The sequence below is a fragment of the Temnothorax curvispinosus genome, unplaced genomic scaffold (assembly GCF_003070985.1).
Source record: "Temnothorax curvispinosus isolate PA1 unplaced genomic scaffold, ASM307098v1 QBEX01012753.1, whole genome shotgun sequence".
Lineage (NCBI taxonomy): Eukaryota > Metazoa > Arthropoda > Insecta > Hymenoptera > Formicidae > Temnothorax > Temnothorax curvispinosus.
The window spans coordinates 1-12044 of record NW_020222533.1 but is presented as its reverse complement, the minus strand read 5'-3'; the positions used below and the strand labels follow the sequence as shown (position 1 = coordinate 12044).

The 12044-nt window shown below is 32.2% G+C and overlaps 5 protein-coding genes across 5 annotated transcripts; all 5 read left to right on the top strand.

Annotated features, from left to right (window-relative positions):
• The first annotated feature begins 18 nt into the window (after positions 1-18).
• On the top strand, positions 19-914 carry LOC112462800 (putative gustatory receptor 28b). The gene is made up of 3 exons (XM_025028829.1): positions 19-507; positions 653-739; positions 810-914. The coding sequence occupies exons 1-3, from the start codon at positions 19-21 to the stop codon at positions 912-914; spliced, it is 681 nt and encodes a 226-aa protein (XP_024884597.1).
• A 203-nt stretch (positions 915-1117) lies between these two features.
• LOC112462799 lies at positions 1118-2856 on the top strand. The gene is made up of 4 exons (XM_025028828.1): positions 1118-1153; positions 1344-2441; positions 2591-2677; positions 2752-2856. Exons 1-4 carry the CDS (start codon positions 1118-1120, stop codon positions 2854-2856), a joined length of 1326 nt encoding a protein of 441 aa, XP_024884596.1.
• Positions 2857-3465: 609 nt separating this feature from the next.
• On the top strand, positions 3466-4913 carry LOC112462798 (gustatory receptor 23a-like). Its single transcript, XM_025028827.1, has 3 exons — positions 3466-4515; positions 4651-4737; positions 4806-4913. Exons 1-3 carry the CDS (start codon positions 3466-3468, stop codon positions 4911-4913), a joined length of 1245 nt encoding a protein of 414 aa, XP_024884595.1.
• Positions 4914-5800: 887 nt separating this feature from the next.
• Positions 5801-7367, top strand: LOC112462801 (putative gustatory receptor 28a). Its single transcript, XM_025028830.1, has 3 exons — positions 5801-7000; positions 7150-7236; positions 7296-7367. Exons 1-3 carry the CDS (start codon positions 5804-5806, stop codon positions 7359-7361), a joined length of 1350 nt encoding a protein of 449 aa, XP_024884598.1. The 5' UTR covers positions 5801-5803; the 3' UTR covers positions 7362-7367.
• Positions 7368-9106: 1739 nt separating this feature from the next.
• LOC112462802 (putative gustatory receptor 28b) lies at positions 9107-10560 on the top strand. Its single transcript, XM_025028832.1, has 3 exons — positions 9107-10165; positions 10303-10389; positions 10456-10560. Exons 1-3 carry the CDS (start codon positions 9107-9109, stop codon positions 10558-10560), a joined length of 1251 nt encoding a protein of 416 aa, XP_024884600.1.
• The last annotated feature ends 1484 nt before the right edge of the window (positions 10561-12044 follow it).

The following is a 12044-nucleotide window of genomic DNA, read 5'->3' as shown; positions in this document are numbered from 1 at the left end:
TTTCGGCTTGTGCCATTTATGACCCAGTTTACGGGCGAAGGGTTAAAGGCCTGTTTCAAAAAAATCGACGACAATTTGAAAGATCTGCGAGAGCTCGTGGTGAACGATGAGCCGCACCTCCTGAGGCGAATCTATCACGAGCATAGAAATCCATTCCTACTAATGGAGCTCAAGGCTTTAAAGAAGCAGCATCTGGCGGTCAGCGACGCAGTACAAATGCTAAACATGATTTTCAGTTTGCAGCTTCTGGCTACTATAATTATGACTTTTGCCGAGCTCACCTTCCAACTGTACTTCTTCATTATGCATTGGAAAATTGGCATGTTAATGAGTAATCTGAGTGACTCGCTTTATGATGTGTATTTGATGGTGTCTATGACATATTATTCTATAAAAATAATGTTGATCGTATGGGCCTGTGAGACCGGTAAAGACCAGGCCATGAAGATCAGCATCACCGTTCATGATCTGCTGAACAATACTTCAGATGACCAAATCAGAGACGAAGTAATTAAAATAATAAAATGTTATTTCTGTTTGTTTGTGTGTGAAGATTTTCTATTTGTTATTACACCTTTTTATACATAAAATCTAGCAGCGTTAATAAAGTTTTACAACTTATTTAATAATGTCATAATCTTACGTATTGCAGTTGCAGATGTTTTCCTTGCAAGTACTGCACCGCGAAAATGCATTCTCCGCAAAAGGTCTCATTGTGGATGCTACTCTTCTCACCGCAGTAAGTGAGCAATTACTTGATTCTTAATTAATTATATGCGTATTGTTTACTTTCATAATTCTGATTTTAGATAGTGGGTAACATAACTACATATCTGCTGATCTTAATACAATTCTTAATTACCTCACATACTTGCAATGGAAAAATAGTAGATAATGGCACACAAATAATTTAATTACAAAAATATTAATTAATTAAATTAATATATTATTGAATTATTATTATTACGCAATAAATATATTATTAATTATTATTATTATATTATTAAGTAAAATATTGTTCATGTTTTAACGTTACAAAAATATGTGTATATATAAGCTTTTAATTGTATATACCTACGAGACATAATAAATAAATAATTGTCGATCGAAGAGCACCATGGTTACTTTGCGACCAACAACTGACTTGTTAAGTGTTATGATGCAGATGAAGCATTAGTTTGCAGTTTTAAACTGAAACTCGTCGGGTGTAGATCGACGAAATCCATTTCATTTTAAACAAATTAATTAGAAACCTATTGCTATACTCAGAAAAAGTTCTCGTACTGAAGTTCATGTTAATGCTAAAGTGCGATTAATAATTTTTCAACAATATAATGTAGTAGAATGTTATATGCATATACATATGTTGCCTTATTAATAAATTGATTAATCCGCCACTGAAGTTCCAAAGACGCGCCAAGTGCAAAATGTGGAAAAAATGGCAGCTCTTTTACGCTACGGACTTTCAATCGTTAATGTATCCCTGCTTCGTCTTCTGCAACGTTCTCGGAACATTTCCGTATAGGATTAACGCTTCGATCATCGAAACTTCAAAACAGCGCTACATTCTGCCGACCGTCGTTCTTTGTGTCTTCTGTATTTACGAACTAGTAGTGCTCTATATGATTAATATTGCTGGAGCAATAAAATTCAGAGACATGCCTAAGACTCTCGAGAGTAACTGCTTTCACGTACTCGGTATTTTTATCGTGATTGTTACATATATTTCGAGCGGTACTCGAATGCATTTGCTTCAAACCATAATAAATGTCTCTTCAAAACTGCCCCTCAATTCATATCAAAAACTATCTAGACTGATCCACACCAAGGACATTTTAAGTTTCTTCTTTCTAGTTACGATAACGGTGTATTATTATTCTAACTTAAATTTTGATAGCTGGTACAAATTTCTTGTACCGTATATTTTTGTGCTGGTGTTTCAAATGGATATGTTATATATGAATTTGGTTTGCATATTAAAGACCTGTTTCAAGAGAATCGACGACAATCTGATAAATCTGCGGGAGCTCGTCGTAAACGATGAGCCTCATCTTTTGTGGCGGATCTATCATAAGCATAAAAATCCATCCCTGTTAATGGAACTCAAAGCTTTAAAGAAGCAGCATCTGACGATCAGCGACGCAGTACAAATGCTAAACATGATTTTCAGTTTGCAGCTCCTGGCTACTATAATTATGACTTTTGCCGAGCTTACTTTTCAACTGTACTTCTACATAGTACATTGGAAAACTGGCATGATAATGAACGATCTGGGCGATCTGATTCACGATCTGTTTTCAATAATGACTATAACGTATTACGCTGTAAAAATAACGTTGATAGTATGGGCCTGTGAGACCGGTAAAGACCAGGCCATGAAGATCGGCATGACCGTTCACAATTTGCTTAATAATTCTTCAGATGAACAAATCAAAGACGAGGTAATTAAAAAAATAAAATTTTATATCCATGTTTGTGTAAAGATATTTCGTTCATTAATGTAACGTTTTATATGTAAAATTTAAAGTTAATAATGGTTTTATTATCTTGAATTTTTTCAAACTAAATTATATAATCTTATGTTTTGCAGTTGCAGCTGTTTTCCTTGCAAATACTGGACTGCGAAAATGCGTTTGCCGCGAAAGGTCTCATTGTGGATGCTACTCTTCTCACTGCAGTAAGTGCATAAGCAATTACTTGATTTTTAATTAATTATATGCGTATTGTATACTTTCATAATTCCGATTTTAGATAGTGAGTAACATAACTACGTATCTACTGATCTTAATACAATTCTTAATTACCTCACATACTTGCAATGGAAATATAGTAAATAATGTCACACAGATAATTTAATTTTAAAATATTAATTATTAAAATAAATATACTATTAAATTATTGTTATTATTACGTAATAAATGTATTATTAATTATTATTATATTATTAAATTGAGATACTCCCATGTTTTAACGCTGTAAAAATATGTATATTCATATAAGTGTGTACAAACTGAACTTTATATCATGCATATACAATAAAAATGTAGAGTTTAAAAATGATTGATTATTACTAATGGATCCTTAAGACACCCGTGGATAGTATGCAGTCTATGTTTCATACTTCATTACGCACGCATGATTCATGTGCCATAATAATACACATAATTTCTTTATGTTCTGCGTCCTAATGGTGACAAATGTCGATCGAAGAACGCCATGGTTACTTCATGACTAACAATAAGTGACCTTTTGAGTCTTTAGCATTTGACACTCTCGCAGTTTTAAATTTAAATTCGGTACGAATAGATCGACACTGAAGAGTTTATGCTAATATACATACTTGTTATAAAAAAACAAAGCCATACCATGAATAAAGCTATCTCAATTATATTTTTTTTGGTGATAAAGTGCATCTGAAATAATTGATAATTATTAGGCTTTTTCAACGACTCATCTCCATTAATTATGTTCAGCTTGTTGTCGAAATTACAAAAAGGAGCCAATGCCAAAATGTGGAAAAGATTGTTCCACGCCACGGATTTCGAATCGTTGATGTATCCCTCATTTACCTTTTGCTACATCCTTGGAATATTCCCGTATAAGATCAATGCTTCGGCCTTCGGAATTTCGAAACCACGTTACATTATTTCGACCGTCGTTATGTGTGTTTGTTTTATTGGCTTACTGAGCAGTCTCTATATGATGGACATTTGTGGAATCCCGAAGTCGACGGGTGTACCCAGGACTCTCGAGCGTAATTGCTATTACATACTCAGTGGTTTTGCAGCGGTCGTCACGTACATTTTAAGTGGTCCACGAATGCGTTTGCTCCAATCCATAATGGAAATCTCTTGGAAATTGCCTCCGGAGTCATACCAGAAGCTATCCAGACTAATCCACGCCAAGGATACCTTAGGTTCCTTATTTCTAGTTATACAAATATCGATATATTTCACGACAAATATCCACATTATACTCAAGCTTTTCGTAGCATACGTTGTCCTGGTAGTATTTCACATGGATATGATGTATATGAATTGTGTTTGTGTACTAAAAGCTTGTTTCAAGCAAATAAATGATAATCTGGAGCATATACGGGACCACATGATAAATGATGAGGTGTATCATCTCGATCGGATGCACTACAAACAAAGAAGTCCAGTCTTGTTAATTAAACTAAAGGCCTTGGAAAAGCAGCATCGAATGATTAGTGACGCAGTGCAGAGGATGAATATGATTTTCAGTTTGCAACTGCTCGTTACCATAATTCTAACTTTCATCGAAATCACTTTTCAACTCTATTTTCGTATAGTGTATTGGCTAAAGGACATATCCGTAATCATGTTAGACGATGATATCTATGAAATGATGATGATAATATTCATAACGTATCACTTTACAAAAATAATGATGATAGTATGGGCCTGTGAATCCACCAAGAATCAGGCTTTGCAGATCGGCACCACTGTTCACGACGCGTTTAACAGCACCGGCGATAATGAAATCAAAAGCGAGGTAATAAAATATGTAATTTAATTTGTACAATTTTTAAATGTGTATGCTAATGCAAGTTTTATACATAAATCTAAATTTATCTAAATTTATATCTTGCAATTCTGTTATTAAATAATTTACGATCTGACGTTGCAGTTGCAATTGTTTTCCTTGCAAATTCTTCATCGCAAAAATATATTCTCCGCGATGGGTCTTACTGTAGACGCAAGTCTTCTCACTGCGGTAAGTTATCGATCATATGTTTATAAGTATTAAAAAAAATTAATTAATCTTCTTGATTTTCTTTTTAGATGGTGGGTAACATCAGCACATATTTATTAATCTTGATACAATTTTTAAACATGAAACATTTTTGCGCTAAAGAAATCGCCACAAATGTTACAGAAATAATTCAGTGAAATAAAAGAATGTATAATATGGAATGAGTAAATATCTATTTTATTTAGTAGTAAAACTATTATCTCTTTTACTAGAATATTGTAGTAGAGTATAACCACATAATGTTAATGGCTATAACTACAATGTTTTTATATATACAATATATATAACATTACCTGTTTTATTTGTATGCCTTCTTAATATTATTTTCTTAATTTTAATAATTGCTAATAATAAATTTCTAATTGCAAATTTATTAAAATGACTAACAAGTTTTTAGAAAATGTGCCAATGTACGGTCAAGCTGGATTTGTTGTACCTAATAATATTTTTCGCGTAAATTTATAAACATTTTTCGCTTCGCAAATCACACGCGGTCTACTGTCTATCTAGAAACGCAGTCTGAAGTTGAAGCTACAATCGCATAATTAAATTGATAATCAATTTAATAACACTAGTATTAATACGCATCTTTAGAGAATATGTTGCGAAAAATATAACACCAACCAGGATTCGAACCTGGACCTAGTATCCGGGACTCACGTCTTTACCAGTTCGACCACTGACGACGTCATGTGAAGATATTTATCACAATAAATTATAAATATTATAGAGAATGTCTTTTAAGACAAACGTGATATTAAGTGAGTCATGACCGTAATGCGCTAACATATTTTCTATTTATTTGATTGTTATCGTAACAGTTATAACTCACTTAATATGATTTATACACGTTCGCCTTAAAAGACATTATGTTAATTGCTTGTACCATTATAAAGAAAACGTAATAATTGTCGATCGAAGAGCACCATGGTTACTTATTACCAACAAATAATGCCAATGTTTTAACGCAGGAGCTCTTCGCAGTTTTAAACTGAAACTCTCTGAGTGTAGATCAACGAAAAGTCTTATGTCAGTTGATGCATTTGTTAAACAGAACTTAAAGGCTACACTCCAAAAACTTGCACTAAAGTATAATGGTCTATTATTTCTGGACAGTGTGATCTATGGTATAAATCGTCGTATTCATATTTCGCTGATAATGTCCAGTTCATCAACAAAATTTCAAGGACATGCCAAATATAAAATATGGAAGAAGTGGCAGCTGTTCCACGCTACGGACTTTCAATCGTTGATGTATCCGTGCTTCACCTTCTGCAGTGTCCTCGGAATATTTCCGTACAAAATCAACGGCTCGACCTTCGAGACTTCCAAACAGCGTTACATTCTATCAACCGCCATTCTCTGTATTCTCTGCATTTACGAGTTAATAGTGCTCTATGAGATTGACATTGCCGGAACGATCAGATTCAAAGGTGTACCTAAGACTCTCGAACGCAACTGCTTTTACATACTCAGTAGCTTTATTGCGATCGTTACATACATTTTGAGCGGTCCTCGAATGCACTTGCTCCAGACCATAATGAATGTCTCTTCGAAACTACCACTTAATTCGTATCAAAAACTTTCTAGACTGATTCACACTAAGGATATCGTCGGTTTCTCCTTTCTAGTCACGCACGCGATATTCTATTACTCCACGTTGGATTTCGATACTTGGCATAAGGCTTTTGTACCGTACATTACTCTGCTGGCGTTTCAGATGGATATGCTATATATGAATTGTGTTTGTATATTAAAGGCCTGTTTTAAGGAAATCAACGATAATCTATCGAAATTGAGGGAGCTCGTGGTGAACGATGAGCCACAACTTGTGAGGCACATTTATCACGAGCACAGAAATCAGAATCCATTCCTGCTGCTGGAACTTAAAGCTTTGAAAAAACATCATTTGGTAGTTAGCGACACCGTGCAAATATTGAACATGATTTTCAGTCTACAGATCCTCACAACTATAGTTATGACTTTTGCCGAAATCACTTTTCTACTGTATTTCTATATACTGCATTGGAAAGTTGGCACATTACTGAGCAATCTAAATCCTGAATTATACGATACAGCATTGGTATTATCTATAATATATTATAGTATAAAAATAGTGTTGATTGGATGGGCTTGTGATACAGGCAAAGATCAAGCCACGAGGATCGGTACTACCATTCACGAAATACTTAACAGCACTATTGATAAGCAAATCAAAGACGAGGTAAATAAAAAAGAACATTTTATTTGCACATTTTTGTGATAATCTCTTAGTCTCTGTGTTAATGAAAATTTTTATAGATTAAATTTAATTTAGTAATCATTGCCTAGTTCTATATTTACACAACTATTTTATAATCTGATGTTTTCCAGTTGCAGCTGTTTTCCTTGCAAGTATTACATCGCGATAATACATTTTCCGCCAAAGGTCTTACAATAGATTCAACGCTTCTCGTTGCGGTGAGTGAACGATTATTTGTTTTATATATTGTATATTACTTATATGATTTTTATTTTAGATAGTGGGTAACATTACTACGTATCTATTGATTTTGATACAATTCTTAGTTGCTGAGCAGATTTGAAGTGAAAAAGATAGCAAATACTGTTGCATAAACAATGTAATTAAAAGAAAATATATAAATAAATAAAAAAAAATATTTTTAAATATTAAACATATTCTTTTTAGTTCTTTTTAGTACTTTTTAGTATTTTTTGTGTACGTATATGTATTATACATGTACGTACACAATGTATATATATATATATGTTTTTGTTTCATCAATGCCCTTGGCGATTAGTGGAAATTTAACGATAAATGCAATTAATTTAGCGATTAATGCAATGACATCATATGTCTTAATGTCTTACTAATGTGACAACTTAAGTTTATAATTTATTAAAGATATTTTTGTATGTGTAATTAATCCTATCTAGTACTTATTGTTAGATTAATTCAGATTTATTTTACTTTTATCTTTTTCAGTAATAAAAAAGAAAACTTATTTAAAATTTATATAATTGCCAGTCGATTTAAATTACTTTAATTGTTATTCTATATACTGGCGAAAGAAATTTATTATTCTGTTTATTTAAAATTTGTTTTATAATTAAAAAATTAATTTAAGAACAGTTTGTTAAATATTTCTTTGTATTTTAAGCTCTATTTATTAACAATGATTAAATGAAATTTCATTGAAATATAATGTGATTGATGTGTGTGTGTGAATTATCGTTATAACATTTTTACCTTTTGCCATCGCGTTCTTTTGTTGCTACTGAAATAAAAAAGATCAGCTATCTTGCACATATAGTCTATAGATTACTACATGTTAAAATTTTCACTAAAGAGAGTACGTCGATTAGTTTTAATCTAGATAAGTAGTTGGATTAATCCTAATCGATATAATAGCACTGTCCTTGCATTCTAATTTCAATTTATTAATATTACATTTGTTAAGAGCATATATGCTTTCTAGATGGATGTCATTTCTCAAACCACAAGGAATGCAATTTAGTAATACTTTACAATATAAAAGAAGAATTAAATTTAATTTGTTATTTTAGTAAACTTACAAGAATAACTTATAATTACAATAAACTGCATAAAGTTCATAAAATAAATATTGATCACAATGTATTTTAATCGAGATAAAAGTGTCAATGAATATTTTTACATTAAAAATTATGATAAAATATATAAAAAGTTACAAATTTTAAGTATCGAATTGTAATACAAAAAACATCCTGCAAAAATTCTCTATGTATAATATTTGTACCGTATAGAATATGGAGAATGGAATGTGCACAATGATTAAATGGAATTTAATCATTATTAGAATTGTTATTAATGTATTTTTACGAATTACTGATCTGCGTATATAAATGTAAAGTGTGAACTCCTTCTTTTGTGTATGCATACAAGAGTTGACATATTGTTGATATGTCACAATAATTATATATTATTGCATTATATAGTGATATAGTGATATATACATTGCGCTCAAAGGGTGACAAATGACAATCGGAGAACGTCATGGTTACTTCACAACTAACAAATAACTCTGAGTCTTTTATCCCATTATTCAATGTAGCAATTCGCAGTTTTAAGCTTAAACTCGCCAGGTGTAAATCGGCAATGAGGAGTACATAGCGCATTCGTTGCAGAAAGATAAATTTAAAGTTTATGTACTTAAAAAAGAAGCACTCGCAGATCACATTCACTAAAGTGCATTGATAACGGAATTAATTTTTAAACTGTATAATTAACGACTTATGTTAGATTGAGAGAGAGAGAGAGAGAGTGATTCTCCATAATAATCGAAAGATGATGTTCAGCCCCTTGTCGAAATTCCAAAGACAAGCCAAGAGTAAAATACGGAAACGATGGCGATTGTTTCACGCTACGGACTTTCAATCTTTGATGCATCCCTGCTTCATTTTCTGCCGTATTCTTGGAATATTTCCGTACAAGATCAACACTTCGACCTTAGAGATCTACAAACCGCTTTTCAGTCTGTGGACCATCATTACCTGCGTTTGTTGTATTTGCTGGCTGGTTATGCTGTATCAGATGAACATTTCTGGAAGTATCAACATGAGAAACGTACCCAGAAATCTCGAGCGTAGTAGTTACTACACGCTCGGCAATTTCATAGCAGTTGTCTCGTACATTTTGAGTGGCCCACGAATGCGTTTGCTTCAAACCGTATTGGACATCTCGTCGACGCTGCCCTTGGAATCGTATCGAAAGCTATCTCGGTTAATTCACTCGAAGGATATTATTGGTTTCTTTTATTTAATTGGGATCTCGATTGTATATTATACTAGAATGAGTCTCAATGTCTTGTTAAGGTTTTACGTAATTTACATCAATTTAATGATATTTCAAATGGATATGTTATATATAAATTGTGTCTGTATATTAAAGGCCTGTTTCAAGAGAATAAATGACAATTTGATAGATTTGCAAAAACTTATCGTGAACGATGAGACACATCTCGTCAAACCGATCTATCACGAGCAGAGAAATCCATTCCTGCTGATGGAACTCAGAGCTTTGAAGAAGCAGCATCTAATAGTCAACAATGCAGTGCAGATGCTGAATATAATCTTCAGCTTGCAGCTCTTATCTACCATAATTATGGCTTTTATCGAGATCACATTTAACATGTATTACTATGTACTGCAGTGGAAAGAGGGTGTGTTAATAATCCTTATGGAAAAGCAGTTCTATTATGCGTACTTCGTCGCAAACTTGACAATTTTTATCACAAAGATGATATTGATAGTATGGGCCTGTGAGACCGGTAAGAATCAGGCCTCAGAAATTATCACGACTGTACACGATGTGCTGAACTGCACCGACAATAAGCAAATCAAAGACGAGGTAATGAAAAGTGTAATCTAATTCGTATACTTTTTATAAGCATATTTCATGTGTTAAAACAGTGTTTAACGTGTTAAATACATATATAATCACGTTCTCAATTCTGTATTCAAATATTTTGCGATTGGATGTTGCAGTTGCAGCTATTTTCCTTGCAAATGCTGCATAGCAAAAGTACATTCTCTGCGAAGGGTCTTACTGTGGACGCGACGCTTCTTGTTGCGGTGAGTAATTGACCCATATGCCTTTATTAAATAAATGTGAATTCATTAGTTTGATTTTGCTTTCAGATAGTAGGTAACATCACTACGTACTTATTGATCTTAATGCAATTCTTAAACGCATCGCATTCCTGCGATAGAAAGATAGCAATCAATGTTACACAATCCAATTAAAGTAGATAAATAAAATGTAAAAAACATTTTTAAATATTAAAAATAAATACTTATAAATACTTAAGGTTTAATACATGCACACACGCACAAACATACGCGCGCGCGCGCGCTTCGCGCATGTATAATAGTCATATTACATAAATAAAATTTCAATATTATATTTGTTCAAATGCACTGTTTAAGATATAATAAGATATAAATTTATGCGTTGCACAAATGGAATTTGCTGTCATAAAAAATTGTAACATGTGTTTATATATTAAGGCCTGTTTCAAGAGAATAAATGACAATTTAAAAAATTCGAAAATGGCATTACCAATTTTATCCTAACACCGATGCACTTAACAAGTTAAATCATTTTCCAAGATAAATCTTATTTTCCAAGATAAAGTAATCGATATTAATATTAGAAATTAATATTAGAAATACAATTTATTTCAAAAAAAGATAAAAAAATAACTACATTATCAACAAACAAATATTATTCTTTCCTGCATTTCCCTATATGTATATAATCAGACATTGGATATAATATGTAGTTACTCATTTTCGCATTTCTTGTGTAAATGTATATTCTGTATAATGGTTCTGTCAGTACTGTAATTTTGTAGTTGTTCTCTATAATGTTGCAGAAAATCATCGACAATCAGGTGCGTCGTAAGAATTTATTGTGCTCTAGAATGCATTAATATAATCATAATTTTTAATATTAAAAATATAAAAAATATTATTTTATATATATCTTATATATATATATTTATAATAATTAGGAATATTAATTCAAAAGTTATGTGATGTCAAATATTTTGTGCAAAATATAAGCATAACTTTAGAAAAAAATAGGTATAGTAATAAAGAAATATGTCATCATTATCCTAATTGAATCTTTGAAAGCTATACTAGCATTTCTAGCAATCCACTGATTGAGAGTGACATACGCAGAATACTGCCGGTTCCATGTGTATGCATGATTTGATGAGTCATCTGTCACAACAATTATATATAATTTTTTTATACAGAGATGGCAGTTGCCGATCGAAGAACGCCATGGTTACATCACGCCTAACAAAGTATCCTGTGTTTCGTGTCATTGTATATTATATGCCAAGATGACAATTATGCGCAGTGTTAAACTTAAATTCGCCGGGTGTACATCGAGTCCATATTAATTATTTTTGCACGTGGAAAGACAGATATAGTACGCAAAAACTATCACTGATTGAAAAAAAATCTGTCGCAATCATATTTATATTATTTAATATCACGGTGTCAATAACGTGAATAATAATTTATAAGTTGTTGAACTTATAAATTATAAGCATGTTCAATTTATCATCGAATTTCCAAGGAAAACCAAAAGGCAAACAAAAAGAAAAAGGATGCCGACTATTCCACGCCAAGGACTTTCAATCCCTGATGTATCCCTGTTTCATGTTGTGCCGTATTCTGGGTATATTTCCATATAAGATCAACGCTTCAACCTT